This window comes from Microchirus variegatus (assembly GCF_963457635.1).
Source record: "Microchirus variegatus genome assembly, chromosome: 1".
NCBI lineage: Eukaryota > Metazoa > Chordata > Actinopteri > Pleuronectiformes > Soleidae > Microchirus > Microchirus variegatus.
The window spans coordinates 18973588-19001580 of record NC_139802.1 but is presented as its reverse complement, the minus strand read 5'-3'; the positions used below and the strand labels follow the sequence as shown (position 1 = coordinate 19001580).

Sequence of the window (27993 nt, the reverse complement as noted above, 5' to 3'; positions counted from 1 at the left end):
GTGTGATCCTTAGCTGTCCACCACCTGGTGTGGCAGAGTGACGGAGGAGCCGTTGATAAACGAGCCCTGTTTGTCTCTTCCCTTCAGAAAATACGTGAGCAGCTCTCCTTTCCCCTTCACAAAGATGGGCCCCCTCCTCACAAAGCGAAAGCCGTACTCTTTCAGGATGTTGTAGCAGTCCTCCACCACCTGGGGGCAACACACACAAACACGTTAAAGTAGACATATTATACCCTGTTTCTCCAAGTGAACCTAGTTCCCTGGTGTCCTAATGAACATGTCTGACACGCTTTGGTCAAAATACCTTAAGGATGAAGCACTATAGCACTTCAATCACTCTGCCAAAACAGCCCTGTTCAGAATGCTCTCTTTTGAGTGCCTGTCTCTTTAAATGCAAATGAGACACAAGAAACTACGTCAGCGTCACTGAGGCTCCAGCAGCTAACAGCGGTTAGCATTTGGAAAAGCCATCATTTGCCGACTCTAGCCGGCACATTGCCGTCACAGGATTTACATTTTAAAATGTAAATCCTGTGACGCTGGAAGTTTGTGTAGAACTCTGTGCTGCACTGTGCAGCCAAGAATAGCTCTTCCAGATACTATTGCCCTCCTCTGCACTCTATTTATCTCCTGTACATAGACTGAGTTAGTCACACACTTTGCCTACTCATAGGGCCTCCAGAGTCCCAAATATAAGTATTAAAATGATTAAAAAGTTGATTTTGCATAATATGTCTCCCTTAAATCTTACAAATAAAAAATGAGACATGGCTCCTACAGTAGCTATGACACCAGGTGCCCCATACATATACTGTATTTTGACAAAGACACACATTTCTGTCATTTTGTCTCTGTACAGCAACACAATGTTTTTCTGTTACTGAAGAATAAACTGGAGGCAGAAAGACCTGCAAAAAAGCAGCGACTGCAGTAAAGGACTGGCTCAGTATACCCAGGGAGGAAACTCTGCATTTGGTGATGTCCATTGGTTCCAGACTTCAGGCAGTTATTGACACACTCAAGCAAGTATTAACATTGATGATTTGGGTTTGTCCTATAATATCCGAGCCTCTGAAAGTGGACAGTAATGCATATAATTGATTGTTTTCATTTCATGATTGAAAACATCTTCTCTCCTCAAACGCCATAGGTAACCAATTCAAATGCAGCCATTCTTTCATGCATTTTGAAAGAAAACAGAGTAACGTGCATCTAGCCTCCGTTTGTCTGCTGTGCATCTAAAAAAAAAAAAGAAGCCTGCTGCAGACCGGGCTGAGTTTTCACAGCTGCTCGCTGAGACTGGGCTTTATTTAGCCGAGTCACTTTGAGGATCCTCCTCAGAGGAAACAGATGACAGGACTGTAAAGAAAAGGGACTTTTCTATATTTCAGGTATCATATAAACATACTTCTTGCATATCGTCTGACCACAGAGAAATGAAAAGAGGCTTTACAGTGGTGCAGTTAATAATAACACATATTTATAGCAGTTTGCTATAGTTACAGTTATTAAATAAGGTCAACTTTCATGTGGTTTGTGTTAGTCACAGTCAATGTGCTGTACCTGGATGTTTCCCATGACTCCTGTGGACTCCATGCGACTGGCCACGTTCACAGTGTTGCCCCAGATGTCGTAGTGCGGCTTCCGGGCACCGATGACTCCTGCTAACACTCCGCCCTTGTTCAGACCTGTACGGGAAGGACGTGAGATTAATATTTAATTCACTTCATGATCTATCTCCAGCACACAGGCATTTCGTTTGCTTGATTGTGCATGCAATTTTGTTACAAAAGAACATATTAAAATCTAAAAAAGATTAAAAAACTCACACTTGAAATATCAGCAAAATAAAGGTTTATTGTATTAAACAGAAGTTTTACTTCACTGCAGTGTGTAGTTAGTACACAGCGAACATCGGAAAAACATAAAAACATAAAAATAAGGAAATGGCAGACATCTACAGATGTATGTATTGTAAAAAAACACGTCTACACACAGAAATCTCAAAATACAAAAATCAGATACAGATCTGATGACACACAGATATAGATAGATATATTTGCTGTATGCTTTCATAGATTTAATCCGCGACACTGAGCTACAGGTGCGAAAAGGACACGGTGAGTGACGTACCAATGCGAAGCATGAAGTTGTTGAAGGACTGGTAGTTGATGTTCATGAGTGTGACCTTCATGGCCAGTGCAAAGTCTGCCAGATCTGCCAGGTGCTGCCAGCGGTCTCTGTCAGACTGCTCCTCCTTCTGTCAGACGCAAACCAAAGAGCTCAAACGACACCTCGACACCAAAGTCATCAGACGTGAAGGAAACATCGACATTGTGCAGTAGTAATGTGTAAGCCCTAATGTTTCTATTTTTTCCGCAAACTCATTGAAATATTAATGGGAGAAAATTCACCAAAATCCATGAAACTTTTCTGAAAAATTTCAGAACCCAAAGTGGCTCAACAGTGCCCTCTAAAGTTGGCCCTCAGCACTCGTTTTTTCCTGGTAGTTAGGAATGGTACCAAATTTGGTAGGCATACAACATAACAGACGGTTGACCATTTTTAATGTTGTTGTTTAATGTGCTTTTATGTGCTCTTCCAACCCAGATGATCAAATTGACCCACAAATTGTTGAGTTTGAAGAAACAGAATTGCATTAGCTTTCGCCATTGGAACAGGAAGCTGTGATAACATACACTACTGTTCAAAAGTTTGGGCTCACTTAAAAATGTCCTTATTTTTGAAGGTATAGCACTTTTTCTTTTTCAATGAATATAACATTAAATGAATCATAAATACACTCTATACATTGTTAATGTGGTAAACGACTATTCTAGTTGCAAACGTCTGGTTTTTAATGGAATATGTACATAGTTGTATAGAGGCCCATTTCCAGTGTTCTAATGGTACATTGTGTTTGCTAATGGTGTTAGAAGACTATTGGATGATTAGAAAACCCTTGAAAACCCTTGTGCAATGATGTTAGCACAGATGAAAACAGTTTTGCTGGTTCTTCAATGAAAGCAAAGTTTGAAGAAAAAAAAATAATTCTTTCCAATCTTGTCAATGTCTTGACTATATTTTCTTTTCATTTTGCAACTCTTTTGATGAATAAAAGTGTGACTTTTAATGGAATACACAAAAATTGTATAGGTGACTACAAACTTTTGAACGGCACTGTACATTCAGTCGGAAACTGACCTTCATGCAAGTGTATCCATTGCTGACATCTGGGGTGATGCCTGACGCTGCCATGTAGGTGCTGCCGATGGTCTTGATTTTTGTGATACAGCGAAACTGCGGTTCGTCGAGCAGCTGGAATGGTGACAGGTGGACGGTTATGTGAAGCAGAGCTCGGTGTGGGACTTAATTAGTGCACTCCTGCCTGCTCCCCTTAAAGGTTCACAGAGTCAAAGAGACAACGGACAACTGTTGTGTTTGCAGAGACTGAAATTATTCAATCAATTCAAGTGAAAAACATCTTGAATGCCAGAAGAGTAAACAATGGCTGGATTCAATAGTTAATCTAAATCTAGCATGTTGTCTGATGCTGCCGGCCGCTCACAGGTAACATAGACATAAGCAGCTTACACTGTCAAAGTCGGAGATGATCTCGTTGAGGAATCGCAGGCATTCGATCCCTCCGTTATTGATGCTCTCCTCTGTGTAGAAGTCAGAGAAGTTGGGGATGGAGGCGAACATGACTCCGATCTCGTCGTACGACTGACTGTACAGCTCCTGAAACAGGTCACATCGACACGGAGATCAGAGCATTGACAGAACTCACGGATACAGCTATGGCAAGAGGCTAGCGGGGCCGAGCACTGGCAGAATCTGTCCGGGCTGAAAGTCTGCTACTAACTAGTGGTCAGATGCTTAAAAACAACACAAAACCATACGTATTCCATGTGTTGCTTTAACAAGGGTTAAGGGTTATCGCCATATATCAGTGTATAAATATTTTCACCGGGTTTCCACACCTTGGTTGACATCAAATTCAAGGACTTTCAAGGACCAAATGTGCTGACACAGCTTAAGAGGCCAGGGCGTCCACTTTTATTGATTTGCAGCACGCTCTGCATCTGGACAAGTGATTGTCCTTGTGAGTCTTTGTCACTTTCTTTGGTGAGACAAAAATCTTGGAATTTTACATGTCCCAGGCATCACGTCGTCATTTGCGCTTTCTTGCTTAGCTTTACTCGCTCATATTCTGCATGGAATCTCACGTCAACGGTGAAGAGAGACAGTGGACAGTGTCCACAACACAGCGAGTAATTACGACTCCATGTTTATGCTGCGTAGGCTTAGTCGATATACATCAAGCAGGTGGCATTGAATCTTTGATTTACTGAGAACTTTCAATGACCCATGTCTATTTTGGGTGATTTTCAAAAACTTTTAAGGGCCTTGAGAATACCTTTTTCAAATTCACAAACTTTCAAGGATTCCAAAGACCTGTGGTGTTTCTTTTAACACCACCAAAGGCCAGTACTGATCATTTTTGAAAAAGCAAACATGCAGGGTTTGATAATATTTCACACGAGTTCTGTACCACAAGACTAAAACAGGTGTCTTTGTGTATTTGCGAGGGTCTCACCTCGTCCCTTTTCTTGGATCCCAGGAAATGACGAGCCACGTGTTCGGGCAACATGTTGGTCACCAGGGCTTCGTTCCAGCGCCTCATCTCATAAACCTTCTCCTTCTGCTCATGGACCTCAATCTTCCACAGGAACAGGGTGCGAGCAAGCTTCTCCACCTTCACACAGGGACAGACACGGGGTATTAACAGCTTCCGTCAGTGAAGAGTCTTAAGAAGATTGATTGAGGGTCTGGGAGAATCTCACAGCATATGCTTGTGGGCAACATGGGGCACACCTTTTTTTCTCCCTGGCTTTTTCAAGGTACACTTTTAGAAATAAGGGTTCCAAAAGTGTTCTTCTACAAGGGCTGAGGTTCTACCTGGAAACATTTGCTTCTGAAAAACCCTTTTCTTCGGGAAAGATGTTTTCAAGGGTTCTTGGTAACACTAATGGTTCCAGTAAGAACCATTTTGATCGAGAGAACCCTTTAAAACCCTTTTCCTGAATAAAGGGTTTAAAAGGGTTCTTGGTGGAACCCTCCAAAAGGGTTCCAAGTGGAAACTTTATATAAAGGTTCTAGCTGGAGCCAAAAAGGGTTCTCCTATGAGGACAAGCTGAAGAACCTTATATGGTTCTACTTGGCAATTTTATTTCTAAGAGTGTATTTTTGAAGTATTATTTTACAAATGTATTGTAAAGAGAGGAAAAAACAATATTTACGTAAATAAACGTAATATGGTGACTTTATAGAAGTTATGAGGAACCACTAGACTAAAACTGTCAGCTTCCAGTTCCTAATGATGATTGATTGGGTTTTAGATTGGGTTTGTAAATAGAAACATAAAGTTGTGTCCCCTACACAATCTTTTGTTTCAGAATAATAATCAACCTGTTTTACATGTACTTTCATGGAAATATAATTTTCTGAGCAAACATCAGGGGTAATTGTGGCCCTTAATTGACTTACTTTAATATTAAACTATTATTTCCATACTAGCTCCAAACTATTGCCATGCTTCAGTAAATGACCCTTTAACAATGATTTCTTTCACACTACATTTATTTTTACAGCCAAAACATGAATATTAACACATCCATGTTGGCACTGTGGCAACCACTTAATGTGGGTACACATTGTTCAACATCTAAGAACACAACATTTCTGGAGGACACAGAAGGTAAAGACAGGGAGTGGGATTAATTATTAGCTGTTGCTATAGTACAGACAGATATGAAAGATACACAGAGTTGCTCTGATGACGTGTTTGAAATGTTGTCTAGCCTTTGCTGCTAACGAACGCAGCGGTCATCAACTTACATGTCGAGAGAAATAATAGAAGCTGACCATCATAATGAAGATCATAATCGTCATAGTGAACTTGGAGGGCACGAGGTACGACCTGTGGAGAAAAATGTTGACATACTAATCATTTGAATATTGAACTGTTGGTGTTTTACCATCATCACACAGGTGTGATTTGACTCACCTGTAGTCCTGGAAGCGGGCTATGTCATAGCGGTCGAAGATGTCCCTCCAGCTGTAGATGTTCACGATGCCCGTGGCCACGGTGATGAGAAGCATCAGCGTGAGCTTGACCATGTGGCTGACCTGAACCAGCATGGTGGTGGCCATTAGGGCCAGCACGGCGATGTAACTGTAATATTTGGGGTTGTCCAGGCAACCGTGAGGGCCTGACCAAGTCGAGGAAGAGGATGAGGATGGGGGAGCCATGGTGGCAACACCCGTGTCAGGGACCTGAGGCAGACAACTCAGCTGGACAACAGAGAGACATAAAGTTCAGTATTAAATGATATATTTATCCGTCCATCCATCCAGTGTGTCCCCACGATCCCTCTAATCTCAGTCTTCCTGCTCCACCTAGATGATCCCAGGACAGATTTAAGATTGGTCTTTTCTGATTTCATAATCAAGCTTGTTTCCACACAAAGCAGCAGCTTTTTAATGTATAATTTCTACATTTTTACATACATTCATCTGTATTTACTTATTCTTGGTGATATATGCAGCTCCACCGGACACAAAATAAAACTGTGTAGAACTGATTAGAACCACACCTAAGGTATAATATTGGAGAAACTTGGAGATTAAACAGAATTATTGCTCAATCCAGCAGAGGAGAAGAGGTTTTCAGGACCAAAGATTTATAGTTTAATCCTGCCTGACAATCAAGGCCAAAATGGTGAATGGAAAGAGAAGTGAAGATGTTGGTGCTGTGAAGGTTTTCACATTTTCTTTGTTTAATTAAAATACTCATGTCAAATTAAAGCTGGGCACATTAACGCATAACGCTTTTCCATGACGACTTACCGGAAAAAGACGCGTGTGATGTCATGTTTATGTGACTTGCGATTGTTAAAATTAGTCTGTAAAGTACAGCTAAACTTTAAAAACAGAGGCATACATATGCAGTACACAGGTATGGTTATTTGTAGCGCTGCTCTTTTTTTTGTTTCGACTGTAGGTGCGCTAACGACACTAACGGAGCTAACGGAGCTAACTGGTAAACGGTGCCTGGACTTCGGTGCTCTGGAGCTAACTGGCGGAGCTAACTGGTAAACGGCTTACAGAGAAAGCTGTTAGGGTTCAGAGTGGTAAACAGCTGAAGCAAAAGGAGCGTTAACAGATTGTCAATTAATAAATTAATAGTGTCATGAATTACCAGTGTCATGGCAAACTGGTGAAATGAGCTAACGGAGCTAACTGGTAAACAGTTTACCAGTTGCGCTTGCTCATTTAGCGCCGTTAGCACGCATACAGTTTATTAAACGAAAAGAGCAGCGCCCTCAACACTGCGTATGTGTGCCTCTGTTTTTTAAGTTTAGCGTTACTTTAAATTTTAACAATCGCGTGTCACGTTAACACATGACGTCAAGCGTGTCGAGTCAGTCGTCATGGAAACGTGTCTTGCATTAACGTGTGTTAACATTGACCCTGTAAGCCCAGCACTATTCAAATATCATGAACACCACTTCAGATGCCATTGTTTACAGTCTTTCCATGTGGGGTCACCACGTCGGTGATAATAAGCGGTCAGGTTGTGTACCACCGTCTATTAAGTAATGTCTGTCCTGTCAGTCGAGTTACAGCATGACTTTATGCCTCAAAAAAGTTTCTCTCCATAGCTGTCTGCAGATTTTCACCATGAAAGACTCCTTACACCTGATCTGAGGTGCACGGATCCTAGAAAAATCCCAGCTCACCATGTCCATGATGTCAGCCATGGTGAGGATAAAGATGGCTGCCATGGCCCAGGTGTTACGAGCCCAACGTGTGTGGTCAATCCAGGTGGAGAAAGAAACCAGCTTCTTGGGAAATACCTGACACACAAAAGAACATTTCATTCCAACAGTGAATTCACTACAGCCTATAAAAATGAAACTATTCAAAACAGTGAGTTGTAACTCACTCTGGGGAAGATGGCAGCCAGGGAGCAGATTGTCAGGATGAGCAGCAGGATTTCTCCCACAGCAAAAGTGATGTAGTTTGCAATAAGCCTGTTCGACAACACATGAACACAGAAACTCTGAGAGGAAGCATTAAAATTATTCTAAAAAAGCTGTAGATTATATATAGATTCTTAATAGTGCTGTCTATCACACCTTATAAATAAAACAGTGTTTTAGATTAATGATGGACTTGTGAACTGACCGCGGGTCGATGAGCGCCTCCATGACTGCAGTGAAGAGCAGGACCACACAGGAGCAGGAGAAGGCAGCGCCACTCTGCTTCTCCTTCTCCACAGAGTAACGAGTCTCCAGGTCCGGATCGACGAACCTCAGCGAGAGCCGGTTGGTGTGCTTCCCCTTCAAACTGACCGCACAAGACATTACTTATATTAGATAACAGTATTTTATTAATCAGTTACAACTATTTTGATTTTTGCAGTGTGTTATGCAGTGGGTTGGAAATGCTTCTAAGTTTATTAAACAGCCTCTTTCCACACATTTTAGTTAACTCATTGATCATCATTTAAAGCCTTCACATTTACGGTAATACACTTCACGTCAGTAGATGGCAGTATAGTGCTGCTGTGGATTTAAAAGGGAGACCGGAGCTCCAAACTGTGCTCATGCACAGCTCAGATATGAACAAGCTTTGGCATGAGGAAGATGCACATTCTAGTTCTTCATCCACTTAGAGGTAATGCAAATAATTGTGTACAGATATTAACAGTGTATAGAGTTGAGCCAAATTTGAGCCAAGTTGTATTTGCTTTGAACTTGTATAATAAATGTGTGTTTCGCGATTATTTTGTTGTTGTTGTAAAGGTGCTCGGAATAAATCCTATACTGTTGGAAAGCCTGTTTATTTCCCTTTTAACTGGTTTATTAAGTTTATTATGACAATAAGATTAATATTTGGTCATTTACATTATTATAAGATAAGATAAGATTCAGACCATGTTCTGAGGAGGTCCACATGACATAAATACTGTCATATTTACTGGGAAACATAAAAGATTGTTCTAATTTAAATAATTTAAAAAAAGCAGAGTTGACCAAAGTGTCTGCACGTCACATAAATACATAAAACAGACAGGATGTCAACTGAAAAAAATAGCAATATAAAAACAATAAAAAATAGCAATATAAAAACAATAAAATGCACAATACAAGCACAATAAAAAATATAAAACATTAATGGTTTTATAGTGGAGATTTAAAAATTAAAGTCTAATGTGGGGGGTTGGGGGTGCAGATTGTTCCACAGGTTGGGAGCGATCACAGCAAAGGCTCCGTTTCCCCAGTGTTGATTTTCCCGCAGATCACAGTGATCGTGGCGGTGAATATGGATGTGAAAGATCACTGAGGTAAGACATGGCAGCACCATTTAAGGCTTCGTGTTTAGGGAACGCTTTAATCACACATCAAAATCTTAACTGAAGCAATAATAGTGCGACAAAAAAATAAGGCGACGTCCACCAACTAATCCCAGATCATAAGCTTTCACTTTATCTTAATTAAGCAAGTTTGCTGTAAGTGAACAGAATGTGTTTTTGCATGCCAGACACACACAAAGCCTCACTTTGGTAGGAATGGAAGTGCAGGTGTGTTTTGCATGAGAGGAACAACTCTATGCAGATAGAGAAGTTGGAAAATTATGTAAGAGCCTGAACATGCACCACATGACCGGGGTGTTGAGTGATAATGAGAGTGAGTTCTGTGCAAAAACAAACAAGCTCTGGCGTGAGGGAAAAGTACTATTTCTGGTCAAAGACAGACACATTTTTTTAATCACTGATCCCCAGTGTCACCCTGCTGGTTGGTAATGGCTGTCTAGAAAATTATAAAGGTTTCATTTGAGATATGAATTTGGGAACTTACGCCTGCACCGTCTCTCTCTCCAGCAGAGCCTCGTTGAGCAGTTTGTTGAGTTCCTGCTCGTTCTCCTGTGCATCGATCACCCTCTCAGCCAGGTCACGTAGCCGCAGCCTCCTCCGAGGGTTAGGGAACGATGGGTTCACCACCTGAACTCCCAAGAAACAAACAAACAGACATATATACGTCGGCACTTTTTGTTCATAACACATCGTCTCCCTGTCTGGAGACTGAAGCCTATGTAGAAATACCTTTCTACCTTGAACCTTGAGCATCAACTTCTCACTTGATTGAAAACATTGGTATTTTTATGAAGTTTATAGCCTCAAACACTAATTTTAGGTCCTCCTCAATACAGTAAATCATGGTCCCATTTACAGGAAAATAGATGCATTTGGGGTGTGGACGTGATTGATGAGTGGCTGGTATCATCCAAATAGTCAGAACTGAAGAGGCCTCTTGGAAGAGAGGTGAAATGTCCAGTCGCCTACTGAAGAAGGCTATGGCCTAGATGAAGAGAGACGATACTCAAAATCACTGGATTGGATATTGCAGAGATAAAAATGTAAAAATCCCATTCAATCCAAACAATCCCATAAATCACGGGTTTCGCTGCGCACAGATTGTAAAAATGCAAATAAAAGTCAGCAACGGCCCTTTAGCCGAGTCATGTTGTGGGCTGTTTATGATGGGGTTACACAATACACAATTTGTGATATCGGTATTGAACAAGAGTTCATAAACCAATGAGTGACATCGTGGTGGGTTGATTCTTGGTTCAGAGCCGCTGTAGATCAGGGTCACTTGTCAGAAGTGTAATCCACAAAATTCAAACCGAGCTGAAGCAAAATTCCAACAAACATTTACTTTACGTCTGTTAACACCCAACGGGAACAGGACACGAATCCTCACGTACCCTTGCATCCAGTTCTTCTGGTTCCTCCGGTGTGGTGCAGGCTGTGTTAGCACTGCCATTACACTCTGTGGTGTTGATTAACAGCGGGGAGTTTCCATTGGAAGAGGTTACAGACAGCTTCTAATGGAAAAAAAGAAAAAACAACTAGAAAACACAATGTACTGATGGATTACACCAAGTGACAAGGAGACACTTTCATTTTTTTATATTGTTCAAATGTAACTGTACATGTGAGGCACTATATGGACAAAAGCATTCATTCGGACACCTGACCATTACACCAACTGGGACTGTAATGACGTGTTCAAATACATATACACAACTTTAATATAGAGATTCCACAGATTCTGTAGAGCATTTATGAGCTCAGGCACTTCTGATGTTTTGGATGAGAAGACCTGGCTCATAATCTCTGTTGTAGTTCATCCCATAGGTGCTCGATGGGGTTTAAAGGTCAGGGTTTTGTGCAGGCCAGTCAACTTTGTGCACTGGAGCGCAGTCATGTTGGATTAGAAAAGGGACCTTCCTCAAACTGTTGCCACAGAGATGGAAGCATAGCATTGTCCAAAATGTCAAAGGAAAGTTTGTCCTTCATTGGAGATAAAAGGCCGAGCCCAAGGCCTGACCGAAACACCTGAATTTAATACTTGTGTGGTCAAATACTTTTGTCTATATAGTTTGTGTATGTGTGTGTTTGTTTCATTTTATTATATTGTATAGCCCCATTTCATAACATACATATCTCAAGGTACTTAAGAGACATATGCAAAATCAACTTTTTAATCATTTTAATACTTATATTTGGGACTCTGGAGGCCCTATCAGTCGACAAAATGTGTGTTCTTGTGGTCCACCTCAGTCTAAGTACGGGAGATAAAACACGCTGTTGACTTCCGCACTCATTGGGACGTCAAAATGAGACATTCCTGGAATTGTTGTCTCGTGGAAAATGCGAGAGTTCAGGCGAGGGCAATAGTATCTGGAAGAGCGGAAGTCTGTTCTATTCTTGGCTGCACAGTGCAGCACAGAGTTCTACACAAACTTCCAGCCTCAGAGGATTTACATTTTATATATGACGGCAATGTGCCGGCTAGAGTCAGAAAATGATGGCTTTTCCAAATGCTAACTGCTGTTAGCTGCCGGAGCCTCACGCTGACGTAGTTTCCTGTGTCTCATTTGCATTTAAAGAGACAGGCACTCAAAAGAGAGCATTCTGAACAGGGCTGTTTTGGCAGGGTGATTGAACTGCTATGGTGGAGAAATAATAATAATAATAATAATATCTTATCATATCACTACAGAGAGACTCAACAGGACCACAATGAGCAAGTAAGTTGGACTCACAACACCGTTGATGCCACTCTTTCCCACCGGTCCTTTAGGAACAACCACCAGGTAGGTTTCGATACCCCGCTCCCTTAAGTAGTCACAGCGGTCTCCGCCGTTTCCTGGCTCCACATCGAACTCGCCATGAAGACACTCCATGGTGCTCTGTGAGATGTGGACACGACTGCTCCACGCAAAACAAGAGGTAGCTTGAGATTAGACACAAACGGTCGTCAGCCCGAGGACATCTGAAATACACATTCACATGACGTAGCCCCGTGGTACGTGAACCACCAATGATAAACAAGCTTCCCCTGATGAAAATAGTGACCTACTGTATATATCAGTGTGTGTGATCGGAGACTGGAGTGAGTGTAAGTGAAGGAAAAGGGATTCAATTATGGAATTCTCTCTTCTGTATTTTGGGTCTTTTCCCTCCCCACTTACAGATCATTTGATGAAATGAGACAGAGGTCTGCTGACAGAGGTCAGCATGTGATGTGACTGTTTGTTCACACCAGTTTAAAGTGATCAGAGTTTACTGTGCACTTAAAATCCATGGAGATCAAGCAATGTCTTGCACGACCTGAGAAAAAGAATATAGATCTGGTCCTACAGTCACTCTGGAGTATGGAAAGAGCCCGAGCAGAACATTCTAAAAAAGTTTCTCTCATTATACAGAGATCGGTTATGCATTGCAATAAAAACACGTCAAATAAACAAAATATCAAAGTGAATTTGCATGAATCCATCTTGTTTTACAGCAGTGATCCACCTCTCAGGATCTTTGGTGAGCTTTAATCCAGCTGTGGATCACTTTTTATACATAATATTCACGTGATTGTCAGTTAACAGAACAAGAGCCAGTTACACAGTTGATCTTAGTGGGAAATTTTAGAAAACAATTGCAGAACAAGGGCAATAAATTATACCAGGTGATATTTTCATGATGGGCATTTTCCACTTTAATAACATGACATGAGAGGCAGTGTACTATATATATATATATACATACGTATGTGATGTTTTTCCTCCTTTGAAGACAATGTTACACATGATAGTATATGTATATATATAAACACCTCAGGGCGTTCTTTCTCGTGATGAACAGAAGACTGTGGACATGTTCCAGTATGAATAAGTCTATATATATATATTATTATACAAGCGAATAAGGGAAAAATGAATTTGGATTACTATTAGTTTTAATGATTTAACTGCATTTAAAAGTGTTAGGTTAAGTCCTAAATATTATTTAATTAATATGTGTACGCTATATTTAAGGTCCCTCTTTATATATAATGGGATTGAGGGCTGATTGCTGGATGGGAAGTGCAGTGAAGTTGTGGGATGTCTTGAGAGCCAGAAGAGTTCACAGTTTTTGATCAGTGGATATATGAGTGCGTTTTCCTTCTCTAATTTTCGTTGAATAAACCTAAAACATAAGCTACTTCTTTGGAGACACACGTCAGCCATAAACTCCGGACTACAGTCACAATTTCAACAATTCTCAACATCCACGGTTCTCAAACTGTGGCACGTGCACCACCAGTGGCACGCGTGGTGATAACGATGTTACTTCAAGAGCTCAGTATTTTCTCAGGTGGTGCTCAGTATAATATAACGTTTTCTGAGAGCCACTGCTCAAAGGACATAAAGATTGCTTCATTTTTGTCGAGACAACTTCATTTTGAAAAACTCCTCGACGTGTGTTCCTACCCTGGTATCCCTCCAGCCTCCATTTTGTTGGCCACAGTGACGTCCGTGGACCAGACGTCGTACTGCCATCGCTTCTGACCCAGCACTCCTCCAAGCACCGTGCCAGTGTGCACTCCCACCCGCATGTCAACGTCGGTCTGCGTTTTCTCTCGCACGTACCTGCGATTGGTTTAAAAGAAAACAAACAGATAAATAAATAAGCAACAGCAGGGGGGCGCTATTTAACACCACACACATAATATTAACTAATTCAAGGCAGAATGCAAACATCTATGCGGTCTGAACAAGAGCATGCATCACAATCAATTTGCACTACATGACCTCATTATCAACCAGTGTTCAGTTCACTTAATTTCACAGCTGTATTGCCCAGAGAATCAATAACAGCCCATCAGAGTGATCGATTCAACACCGCGGACCAAATGACACTGCATCAGTGTAAAATGGAGCTGACACTGACTGATGTGACAATATCTCCAGCTCCTGAACCCCCCCTCCTCCACTCACGAGATGGCCTCCACCATGGCCAGGCCCATCATGATGGAGGACGCAGCGTGGTCCTCCCTGTAGTCTGGCAACCCACAGATACAGTAGTAGCAGTCGCCCAGGATCTTGATCCTCAGCTGGTGGTATTTCTGGTTTGGTCAGAGGGGAAACAAAGAAGAACTTTAACATAAGCGAATGACCAACATTTTTTCTTCTGCTGATGAATGGATGAGATGATGAAGGATGATGTGGTGATTCAGGAAGTCTCACTGGAGCAGAAGTTATAAGACTTTTCAGGATTTTCACTGAGGTGGACTCTTTTTTTTTTCCTGTAGGGTTCCAGGTCTAGTATTAAGCTAACCCTATGGTTTCTCAAACTGTGGTATGTGTACCAACAGTGGTACGCGAGCTTCCTTTTAATGGCAAAATCAGAAAATACTGTTTTACTGTATATACTGGGCTATTTTGGAGTGGAGCTGATTGTGTAGAAAATTAAACAAATGCCAAAAAGAATAAATTAATTAAATAATAATAATTAGAGTCACCTTATCTCTCGCTCCATCTTAATCTAATCTAAGTAAATGTGAGGATGATGAGAGGGCAAATGAGCTTATTGGGATTAAATCTGCCTCGACCTGTTAACACCACTGTATTTTAACGCTGGTGATAGTTTGAGAGTTGAATATTTTTCTCAGGTGGTTCTTATAATATAAGTAGAAAAAGTCTGAGCTAAACTAATCACAGCTAAACTGACTGATCGTGAAATTAGTAATTGTATAGCTAAATATGTAAAAATATGAACATTTTATTCATAATAACTGAAGCAATTTTACAAAGTTTGGTGATTTAATTCAGATTATAAGTTATGAGAATGAGGAAAAATATACTAATATAGACAAAAGGAGATCATAAACATAAGCTTCCTCACCACAAGCTGAATCAAAAGATCATGGGTTAGCCTGTAACTGTGTCCATGCATATTATAATCACATAAAACAGGAGCATGTAAATGCCACAATACACACTGTGAGTAGGTAACAGTTAAGACTCACTGCAGCCAGTTTGTCAAAGCGTGCAAAGAGCTCGTTGAGGAGTTTGACCAGCTCCTGAGCGCTGCAGGACGACGACAGCTGCGTGAAGCCCACGATGTCTGCAAACAGAATACTGAGACAAAGAAACGAGGCAGAGCGTTAGTACGGACACCAGTGACACCAACAACAAGGTCCTAGTTATGTTCACACTTAGTAACATTTCACTGTTACCAATCTGACGCTAGAGCTGTGACAGATTAGCAATAGGGATTACGATAAAGTCCTTTAATTACATTTGCTGGGAATATGACATCTGTGATGCGTTTCCAAAACGACTGACCGGAAAAAGACGCGCGTGACGTCATGTTTACGTGACTCCCGATTGTTAAAATGAGTCTGTAAAGTAACGCTAAACTTTAAAAACAGAGGCACACATACGCAGTACACAGGTACGCTGGTTATTTGTAGCACTGCTTTTTTTCGTTTAATAAAGGCGCGCCAACCGGTGCTAAAAGGAGCTAATGCAGCTAAAGGAGCTAACTGGTAAACGGTGCCTGGACTCTGGTGTCGCGGCACGTAAACATGGTCAGTCGTCATGGAAACACATCGTGCATTAGTGGTGCCCAGCACTAATATATATGTGTATATATATATATATATATACGTATATATATATACACACATGTATATACATATATATATATATATATATATATACACACAGATATACATATATCACAAATACATTATATCACAAATACATTAAACTTGGAAACAAAATTTTTGTTTCCAAGTTTAAAGATTTTTAAAAGTATTTATGGAAAGAAAACAAAAAACACACACAAATCTGAGGTGGAATCTGAAGAATCTGTAGAAATGTCTGAAGTGTGTTTGCAGATTGCATTAATACTGTGTTTTAAATGCACTGTGACACATTATTGCCAAGCCCTACAATGCCCACACAATACTACAAACCACCTTGTTCTGGTGGTTAAACAGGACGGACAGACACACACACAGACCGCACCGACGAGAACAAAGAGAGCAGGTACCTGACATTTTCATGTCTGTACATGTACATAGTGTTGAACTGCTGCATCTCTTTCTGACTGGGCTCCTTCTTCATGTCCTGAAGCATCTCATCAGCTATGTGCTTTGGGAGGATGGAGAGCAGCAGGCGTTCCTGGAGAGGACAAACACAGAGACACAGAGGACGACTCACATCCAAAGGGACGATACAGTGCAGCGACCAGCAAAAGTAACAACCGGCATTACATCTCATTTTTTGATTGTGTTGATTCTGTCCCCCATTTAAGACATTATTCTAACATGCACACGGTGCAGCTCAGAAGTAAAGTAGATTGTAATTTGAAACACCTGCAGTCCAATCAATAAAAGGAGTTCAGTGAAAAACACACCGCATCTTCAGCTTGTTTATCACAAGAATTTTCTTCTAATGTGAACCACACCTTGTAATAAAGAGATCTCAGAAGACCCAAGATTACAAAAAACATTGATTTACACCAAACTGGAAGTAGTCCACAAGTCCACGATTAGACCCACTGTTTATAAATGAAGACGATTGACTGATGTGGCTCCATCAAAGATGCAGATAGTGGATTAACAAGAACTCTATACTGTAACAGGCTTGAACAAATCACTGGAACTGGCTAAAAATCAATTCTATACACAAGAGACAAAAAAGAAGAATGTTGTCAAAAGTTTGCTTAAGGGCACATTATAAATCTACAACCCTACGGGGACAATTATGTGCGGAATGAGGAAACTATGGTGAAATTGTTAAGGAAGAACATGCAGTACTATGTAGAAAAGCATGGAAAGTACACCACAGAAAACATGTAAATCATCCAACATCACAGACCGCAGCACACACAAGTTGAACTGTACTCCTGTGTTACTCTTTGGTAACAGGTATCCTGGGTAGGGCTCTACTCCTGCCTTCCTATTCTCAGCTAGAACTTCAACTAAAGTTTGATCTGTCGATTATTTTCACAATTAATCGGGTAATCGTTTGGTCCATAAAATGTCAGAAAAAGTTTTTAAAAAAATGTTGACCAGTGTTTGTCAAACCAAATGATTCACTTTAAGTAATTTCTTTCTTTATGGAGCAAAGAAATGAAGAATATATTCACATTTAAGAAGCTGAAACAATCAGAAATCTTGTTTTAATCATGAAAAACGCAAAATAGTTGATGATTAATTTAGTAATCGATTGATCATTGATTAATCAAGTAGTTGTTTCCACTCTAGACTCAGCTCAATAGAAACCTCGGTTACACACCTATGTTCAGAAATCCCCATGTTCCGAAAGCCCTACAGAATACAGAATGCTAACCCTAACCCTAACAGACATCGACTGATACCGGGTCCGTCAGGAACATTACGCTGGGAATAAATACGAGCTTCCCCCAACACGTATGGCTCGTTCCGCCCTGCGAAACACGTACCGCGGGCTTATCAGCGCAGCAAAATCGCCCTCCACTGAAAGGCCAGGCCAGTATTTGAAACGTGGAGGTTACTACATTGTAATCTCAAAGCGCTGGTCGGAACAGGCCAAGGAGGTCAAACCTCTTAGTGATTTTGTAACATAGGGCTCTCCCCGAAACCTCACCAGACCAGGTACCAAATAAAGCACCAGGTACCACGTACTACGTACGAGTAGAGTCTAGTCAAGCTGAGTAGTGCTGGACAGCTATAATGGAAAAGCCCGACTACAAACCCATTGTTTCCTTTTCCTCATCCGTCACCTGTGGAGAGCCTTAAGGCACAATTTTATGGCCCACTTCATTTGCCGTACATGTGCTTCTTAAGGCTACATCTTCCCTTTAGAGCACGGTGAATAATAATAAGTCAGTCGGATTTTTCATTTACATTTGCCTCCAAGATGTGAAACGGTGGCTGGCGAACGACTTGGTGTTATTTTACCGAGGCGCACTCAACTCAGGTTTGAAATGGATGAATGTGCTTTTTGCAGCAACACGGCTGAGACCGTGCTTACGCTGACCTTTCCTCACACACCAACTTGACCTGTGAATACATTTAATACAAGCCTGGAGTGAATGTGGGGCAGATGCCAGTGAGGCAGCTTTCAGTACTCTTATCAAAAAACCTGACAGAGAGGCAGCGACGCAACAAACAGCTGAGCGAGTTGGCTCTCAGTTGCCATGGTAACCAACAGCACCCGAACGCTCCTTGATTGGTTGACGACCCTCGTCTCCCAGCAGCCTATGCTTCTCCATTAGTATTCCGGGAGTTTCTGCCACTCGTGGTTTTATCAGTCCTCTTGTTGTCTCACAACAGTGTCACCTTCTTCTTCGTTCTCCTCCATAACCACCTCTATTTGGCTGCTCTCCCCCCGCCGCCCCCCCAACTATCTCTAATTTTGGGGCCTTTTCCTCGCTCCCTCGCGCTCTGTGGTGCAAACCATCTGTTCCATAAATAGTAGTGATGGAGAATGCCCAGTGGCCACAGTTGTGGAGAGGTGGGGAGCTGACTGCTGACACAGTACCAGCTCTCTCTCTCTCTCACACACACACACATTACATGGTGTCTGCAGTTGGCTCAGCCTAAGAAATATTGTATAATGCAGATGTATTATTTGAGACCAGTGAAACCCCGACTCATTTCACAGAATCTGAATTATTTCAGGGGAAATAAAAAGACAGAACTCTGACCCACATTACTGCGTGAATGCATGACTGTAGACTAGCCTTAGTTTTCCCTTCTTCCTCGCTATAAACAATGGCCCAGACTAAATCACACACACATTTGATGATGTGGTACAAATTCTTATTACACATTCATTAAAGCTCCCATAGAGTGGTCCTATTGCACATATATGTGAGTTATGGAGGTCTACTTACATACGTTAACTTGTTTTTATGGTCAAAAACCTCCTAGTTGCTGTAATGAGCTGATAGAAATCTCTCCTCACTGAAGCTCTCCTCAGTCGTGCTATGTCAGACCGAAATCTCACCCCCAGAAGACAGAACTGTGTTGTGATTGGCCAGCCAGCGTAGAGCCTTCCCAACTGTCTTGTGATTGGCAAATACCTGGAAATGACGTGATTAGCACACCAGCTCTCTGAAGCGCAGCTCCCCCTCTGGAACGTTGATGCACTGCTACTCATTATCAAAACATTGTTTTAACAATGTTTAAAAATAGCATAGTCACTACTCCCCGCCACAGTCCCTTTTACGCCTTTGAGTCAGAAGACACTGTTGCTCATGAAACACCTCCACGACGGACGTTCTTCTTCTTTGGATGTGCCCGGACTAGTGCCCGGAGCACGAGGATCTGCTGTTCAGGAGACGGGACCCTTAGGCCACGATTCCAGGCTTTTTCAGAGCGCTGACAGAGCCCGAGAATACAATAAAACCCAGCGTTCTCAGCAGTGTCTGAACTGTTTGTTTCGATATCATAAACGACATAATGGCGCAGATACACACCAAAAAAACAGCGTTAATTGGTACTTCTGTTCTATGGGAGCTTTAATATATCAAGACACTCTAAAGTAAACTGTCCCTGTCAGTTTCTTTCGCCGGACATCCCTACTTCATGTCTCCTCGGGGTGGCGCTGCTCAAATGAATGAGAGAAAACTAGGGTGGACGTTACCTGGCCGAAGAAGAGCAGGGTAATGGTGGGGGAAATCTACGTTAATAGATGTCCCATCCACGTTCAATACATTCTTTATTCACTTTGTTCTCTATGTTGTGAATAAACAGAGAAATCAGAGAAATTATATTCTTCAGTTAGACACTACCTTCTTACGAAACTACGTTGTATCGCGATATTATAGGTATTGTTGAGCGTGTATACCATATCGTATCATGAGATTCTGTCTGGAAATTTGAGCCTTTACGATAAGAGCCCCAGCATTTTGGGACTTTCTCACTAGTGACTGCCGAAAAATTATGTCCCGACCCTTTTACACATTTAAATCGCGTCTACAATCCTTACCCTTTTTTAGCCTTAGTTTCTTATATCGAAAGTCAGAGTTTTTATTCTCCCCACTGACAGCAATTGCTTACTCATTGTGTGACCTGTTTGGTTTCTTTCTTTTGCCCTGAGATATTTGTGCTGATTTGACTTGAATATTAAGCAGCACTCTGTAACGGGGACAGCCCTATGTTCCAAAAGCTCTATGAGGTTTGACCTCCTTGGCCTGTTCCGACCAGCGCTTTGAGATTACAATGTAGTCACCTCCACATTTCAAATACTGGCCTGGCCTTTCAGTGGAGGGCGCTATGTTCCCGACAGACCCTGCATCAGTCGATGTCTGTTAGGGTTAGGGTTAGCATTCTGTACTCTGTAGGGCTTTCGGAAGATAGGTGCGTAACCCTTTGTAACATTGTTCGAAAAGGTGCTGAAACAATTATTATTATTACTTCTTTTTCATTATTCACCATTTACTCACTTAGTAACTAATACCATCGCAGCAACAAAACGTCTTAGTACTCTTCTGTCTTCTCTCTCTCTCTCTCTCTCATAACTTGTATCTTTGACTTTTTTTTGCAAAAAAATGTACCTCTTAAATGGAAAATGGAAAATTGTCTGTATTTATACATTTAACACTTTTCTCATCTTGACGTCCGCTCAAAGCTCCTAGAAATGATTGTGTGGCTCAGATCGGGTTCAGACATGTCAAGGTAATTTCTTTTAGTGACTCACAGTACGTTTTTTTGTGTGTTTTATTTTTTTTAATTGCTTTCTAGAAAATATGGTGTATGACTTGATTATCAGCAGAAACGTCACACTTAACGTCCCTTAACGACAACTTAAAATAATTATTTTAATAGTTTTCAGTGGTTTCAGTTCAACAAGGGTGAGTCTGTAATTTACTAATGAGTGCTGATAAATCATAAGGTGTGTATCTGTGTGTGTGTGTGTGTGTGTGTGTGTGTGTGTGTGTGTGTGTGTGTGTGTGTGTGTGTGTGTGTGTGTGTGTGTGTGTGTGTTCCTTGGGATATAGTATTTGCTTCCTCATGGATATACACTTAAACCTAAACTAACCGTCAGGTGGGGGTCGGCCTTGGACAAAACCAACACACACACACACACAAAAAAGAACAGGACGGATTCAGGTCTGGTTTGGTCACTTTCTCTCAGGCGCCGTACACTGCATGCTCTGCACGCTGTGCTTTTCTCTACCACACGCATCACATGCTGCAGTCACAGCTGCCAGCAGCAATTTAGGGTTAAGGACACGCCGACATTCAGACGACAGAGACCAGGAATCTACTGCTATTGTTATTATTATCTGGCTATTACCTTTAAATAATAACAACAATAATATTACCTCCCTGGCATAAAACGATTACCTTACTATTATTGTATTGGTCATGAACCGTTACGTAGAGTGTGGAAAAACATAAAAGCGGCCCATGTTACTTGTACTTACTGTATGTATATAGATATAAATATATCTATAGTGGTTTTCTTAGTCTTCTTGTCACACACACATATTCAGACAAGGCTCATAATTGTCTTCATCATCGTGTCAGCAGACTTGCGGACTGGAGGGAGCAGGGACCGGTCGCACCACCTCTCACTAAGTGCTTCAATAACTTCAGTAATTGCAGATATACGTGTTTTTCCAAATCAGGTTTTAGTCACTCCTCAATTAAAGTGGGTTGGGGCACTTACTAGCAATTACTTAGTAATTACTACATATTTTCACCTAAGTCTAACATGACCTGTCAACGGGATGAAACACAGAGTGAGTAATGGCTCTTTTAGAGAGGATAATGGCACTACAGGAGGAGGAACCCATTTTAACATTGGGCAGATGATATATATCTATATATTATATAGAGATATAAATATATATATATATATATTAGTGCTGGGCACGTTAACATACGTTAACGCATGACTCGTTTCCCTGATGACTGACTGACCGGGAAAAGGCGCGTGTAACGTCATGTTTTTAACTGACGCTACACGGGCCCCGTTAACTGACTTCCGATTGTTAAAATGAGCCTCTAAAACGTTAAACTTTAAAAACAGAATGCTGGTTATTTGTAGCGCTACTCTTTTCGTTTAATAAACCAGACCGCTCCAGTTTGACTGTAGGAGCTAACGCTAACAGCGCTAAAGGACGCTAACCCAGCTAATGGAGGTAACCTAAAAATAACGGGACACGGGTCCTTTTTTTTTGGGTCAGTCGTCATGGAAACGCCGTTAACCGCTAGTCATTCTTAAGGCATAAGTAATTACTAAATCCTGAATTTGGTAGATACCAAATTGGTGCAACCTCATCCAGAGCGCACCAACCTTCTAGTGAGCAAACCGCTCTACGTGATGAGCCTCAGCCACATTAAAAGCTCATGCACTGGAATTAAGTCCCGATTCTCTGGACGGGACCTTTCAAGGATTGTTCCACAGCTCGGTATAGTTTGAACGCGCACTGCTCCTTTAAATTCACACATACACATCAGAATGTTGGGACTGTTCGTCCTCTGACCTGTTGCTGACTCTGCTCCTCCAGGTTGAGTTTGACCTCCAGTGACTGTCGCGCCTCCAGAAAAGCCTTCCGATGCTTCCGGTCAGCCATGTAGTACGACATGACGCCCACAGTGATGGCGCACACGTAGATCACAATGTTGGCCAGTAGCTTGAAAACAATCAGAACGAAACAGTTAGGATGAATCTGGGGGATTTAAATGAAGCACTCGCAATGGTTTTGAGGCATGCCGTATGAAAGGGAAGGTTGCAAAAACGTTTAAGTGATTTTTTCAGAAAATCACCACAAAAAGATCACTGAGAGAATCTAGTCATTTAAAGAGCTGCAGTAAAAGCCCAGAAAATGTGAAGAGAGCACGGAAACCTGATGGCTCCTGGGCTCATTTGCACCATGGACTTCAGAGGAGAATGTTCCCTTCTTTATCAGCAGTACGTGACTCTGAGGACAAAATGATTCTATCTCTTTTTTCACAATATACAACATTTAGCTTTACAAGATGTCAGAAACAAATATTATGCAATAAAGGCGATAACCTATGTGAGTATTTAGTGGAGCTGTTTTTCCCAAGCCTTATGTATTGGCAACCACTTTTTTTTTAGATTAATTAGTGTAAAGTGTAGCAACTAATTTACATGTAAATTTTACACATTTTTAACACATCATTTACAAGGGTTGATTTCATGCATGTTATCTAACATGAATAACTCTAATAGTTTGGGAACAATTCAGCAAAATTAAAAAATCTCCTGTGACCCATCTGTGTTGTTATCAAGCCAAAGTAGAAAGCTAATTTATCGCTTGATTCTTTTCTCAATTAATCGACTGCTTGATTGTTCCAAAAAATGTCAGATGAGTGTTTCCCTAATACAAAATGTTCTTCTTTCACATCTTATTTTTTGTCAAGGAACATCAATTATTTTGTTTTCACAAGTTCTTTGTCATATGGAGCAAAGAAGCCAGGAACTATTCACATATAAGAAGCTGAAAGTTATTGATGATCAGCTCTAATTTGAACTGCTGGACCCTGCATACAAGTATGCTTGAACAGTTCCTCATCGTATCCATAACCTGTGAACTTGAGGTTTTCTGGAAGCTCAGGCTGTCCTGTAAAAACTATAAATGTATATCTTATCTTATATCAGCTGTTGTATATCTGCTCCTGGTCTCTTTCTTCTGTATCCACCTCATCTCCCTCTGTCCTCTCCTCTGTCCCCCATTTTTCCTTTCACCCCAATCGGTCGAGGCAGATTTTTTGTTTGTTTGTTGGATTCTCTGCTCTCCATGATGTTGTCCAGGTACAGTGGCTTGAGATAATGTATGTTATGATTTGGCGCTACACTCTGAGAAATAAAAGAACCATAAGGTTAGAAGGTTCTTAGGCTTGTCCTCATATGAGAACCCTATTTGGCTCCAGATAGAACCTTTTTATAAAGGTTCCACCAACTCTTTTAAAACTCTTTATTCAGGAAAGGGGTTTTAAAGGGTTCTCTGGATCCCTCATTGTTAGTGTTACCAAGAACCCTTGAAAAACCCTTTCTTGGGGAAAGGGTTTATCAGAAGCAAATGGTTCCAGGTAGAACCTCAGTCCTTGTAGAAGGACCCTTTTGGAACCCTTATTTCTAAGAGTGTATACAAATACAATTGAACTGAATTTATCTGTTCATCACTTTCCATGTTGCGATGGCGGTGAAAACTATAAACCTACAGATCGATTATCAAAAAAGTTGGCAATTCATTTAATAATCAGAAAGAAATAAATAACTTCTCTGTTACTGAGAATATTTAGCCTTTGCATGAAGTTGATAGGTGTTGGAAAAGTGCGAATACATCGCAGGAAAGGCCTTTGAGTGAACTTTATTTTTTAAAAGAAACTACATCAGCGGAAAAGTGTACGACAGTGGACGAGTTATCCAACTATCAACCTCTAAACCAGCGCTTTGTGCGTCCTTTTTGATCGTCACACTGCACAAAGTTTAGACGAGCGTCTGACCTTTTTTCTTTTTAATCAAAGAACCTTTCAAGGATATAATTCTGCCTGTTGACATCCAAACACTGCGAGTGAGAGAGCTGTAAACAATCCTGGAATGACAAGTACACGTGTCCTTGAGCGCGGCAGCCACTCCACGGATGTTACGCAATGGCATTGGTCGGGCTCCATGTTTGTGATATTTGTTAAGTTGTGTGTCCTCTTTGTGCTCAGTGTAAACGTGTGTGTTCACGCGTGCACAACATTGAGAATCTGTATTCATCACACAGAGCAAAGAGAGGAGGTGATGGTCTATGCTTTGTTTTCACGGATTTCATTGAATGTATGCATCATAATTACATTTAGTCGTTAAAAAACAAGCAAAAAACAACAACCAACCTGACAATAAATGAGTCTAAATCCATGGTACATAAGCTTCCTCTGGTGGTACTTGAATAAATGCATATAAAGCATGTTAAAGATCAGTACAGTGTTAATAAAACCATTATCCGTCAATGCTGATGCGTCAATTGTTTTGCTTTTACTGACAAAATGTGATGCCTATGTGTGGAATTCAGACTGTGCGCCACCTCCTGACACATAGATATGAACGCTTATTATTATGTTGTGCTCGGAAATGTTATGGGTTCTGAAATGAAAACAAGGTTTTACAAAACCTCAGGGGTCGTGGACTGATGCTGGTGAATCCTTCTACCTCTATGCACATTTGAACTCCTGCTTTATGAATTTACACTGCTGTATATGAACAAAAGTACTCGGACGCCTGAGTATTACACCAACAGGGACTGTAATAACGTATTGAAATACATATACAGGACTTTAATATGAATTTGGTTCCTCTTTTGCAGCTTCCACGCTTCTTTTCTTCAAGATTTTAAAGTGTTTCTATGTGAATTTGTGCATTTATGAGGTCAGCGCCCTGAAGAAGACACACCTGGCTCACAATCTCTGTTCCGGTTCATCCGAAAGGTGCTCGATTTGCTTTTCTGGTTAAAGGTCAGGGCTCTGTGCGGGTCAGTCAAGTTCTTCCACACCAAACTCATCAGACCATGGATGAATTCCAATTCCTTGCTTAACCCTCAATCTCAAAAATGCGCGCTCCCGAAGTGCTGTCCCGATTCTCAGAAAAATTAAGTTGAGGGGCAAGTTTAAGGGCTGTATCGCCCTCAATATTGTATTGATTTTCCGAGACCACCCTTGGGAGTAAGGGCTACCCAGAATGCTTTGCGTGTTTTGACATAACAAAGATGGCGCCGAAAGCAGCGAAACGAGTACGCTACAAATTAAGTATTTTCTTTGTTAATAGAGATATAAAAATTATGAAAACCATTGTATTATCTTAGTTTAGGCCCATATTATGGATCTTTTGTCAATAGCCGGCCGGTGCGGACAAGCGATCGTTTGCTATCGTTCACTTTTCAATAAGCCGTGGTGTGTGGTAACTGTCAGCTGAATATGTCTGTGGTTGTGGTATTTGTATGAGTATCATCTTATAACTAACTGACAACCTAATAACTTGACTGACAAACGGATCGTAATCAATAATCGTGACGTAAATGTGTTCTTCATCTTCTTTTTTGGAGTTGACAGACTGGACGCAGCTTTCACGTTATTCTGCCCCCCACAGTCTGAAGAGGTATCTGCATTTAAGGGGTGTCCCATTTCTAAGTGACAAAATAACCCTCAACACTTGGTTCTGAGGGCCAGTTAAGATTAAGGGTTGAGATAGGAATTGGAATTGGCCCTATGTCTTTAAAGTCCTTGCTCTGTGCACTGGGGCACAATCATGTTGGAATAGAAAAGGACCTTCCTCAAACGGTTGCCACAAAGTAGGAAGCATCCAAAATGTCTTTGTACGCTGACGTGTTAAGATTGTCCTTCATTGGAGATAAAGGGCCCAGCCCAAAGCCTGTTTAAAACACCTGAATTTAATACATGGCAGGTGTTGCCAAATACCTTTGTCCATGAAGTGTATTATTGGACTGTTCAAGTGATGTGCTGAGCTTTTGTTGTATAGTAAAATGAAGGTTAAAGAAAAATAAATTGTCCCTTGTTTCAAGTTTAGCTTTCTTGTTTACATTAAAACGTTAATTTCTCATAACGGGTGTCAAGTGGTAGCTTTTTGGTGTGCTGCAACTACTTAAAACTACTTGAAGAGTTGGACAAATGTCAGAACAACCGGGTTCTCACCCCGCCACCCCAACTTTAATGACTTCTCCTACCTGTCTGCCAAGTGCTGCCCCCTGGATGTTCTCCTGCTGCTGCTGGGCAATGGTGACACCCAGAACCAGAGTGTGGACCCCGCAGGATACAGTAGTGATGAGCACGATGGGCGTCAGCCTCAAAGGCAAAGTCAGGAAGAAGGAGAAGCTGAAGAAAGCCTGCCAGCCCACTGTGTCACTGGCCTGGTGGAAGCGAGCATAGTTCAGACCCAGATAGCAAAATATCTGAATGGCTATGAGCACCCACAGGGCGTAGGGCACCACTCGTCTGGAGATGCGGTCGGGCAGCAGGCCGAAGCGGCACAGCAGGTAGAGGATGACATCTGCTGCCAGTCCCACTGACGCCACCAGCACGGACGCCAGCTTGTCAGTGGTATAGACCACCGCACACATGACAATGATGTAGCTGTCGAAGAGGGCGGCGAACACGACCAGCACCAGCAGGGTTTCGTGTCTCTGCCGCCTGAAGTAAGTCTGGTAGAGGTTCTCCAGAGACTCAGGCGTGAAGGTGAGGCGCATGAAGCGCGGCAGACACAGGCAACATCCTGAGCTCCGCACCGTGACCTCATGTGTGCGTCCCACCGCCTGCCCGGGGTCGGACGGCAGAGTCACGGAACAGTCCGCCGAGTATTCCGCCGAATACTCCGGTTCAGAGAAGGCTCGGTTCCGAGGCATGGCGGACACTCGCTGCGTCCCGTTTAATGCTCTCTATCAAAAAAAAGTGAAACTGTGTTTGTGGACGTCACACCGACTGAGCGCTCAGGTGTACATCATCTGCTGGTTCCTCTTCTGCTGAGCAACCACCGTGTTCCCCTGAGAGCCCACATGTGGCATCAATCACAATGTGTGTGTGTGTGTGTGTGTGGGCGGTCTGGACCTGTGCATCGCCTTCTTAC

General features: G+C 41.7%; 1 protein-coding gene across 2 annotated transcripts; it reads right to left on the bottom strand.

The window, feature by feature from the left end:
• Positions 1-9: 9 nt before the first annotated feature.
• adcy3a (adenylate cyclase 3a) lies at positions 10-27772 on the bottom strand (the record flags this gene model as incomplete). Of its 2 annotated transcripts, none has more annotated exons than XM_083901028.1 (20): positions 10-189; positions 1564-1688; positions 2134-2260; positions 3205-3318; positions 3595-3741; positions 4601-4759; positions 5902-5983; positions 6071-6357; positions 7806-7922; positions 8012-8099; positions 8254-8415; positions 9930-10072; positions 10840-10959; positions 12184-12349; positions 13885-14043; positions 14392-14519; positions 15423-15534; positions 16454-16584; positions 22889-23038; positions 27098-27772. In XM_083901028.1, the coding sequence occupies 20 exons, from the start codon at positions 27770-27772 to the stop codon at positions 10-12; spliced, it is 3372 nt and encodes a 1123-aa protein (XP_083757154.1). The 2 variants fall into 2 exon arrangements, with proteins under 2 accessions (XP_083757154.1, XP_083757155.1); XM_083901029.1 differs by having other exon boundaries at positions 10840-10956.
• Positions 27773-27993: the final 221 nt, after the last annotated feature.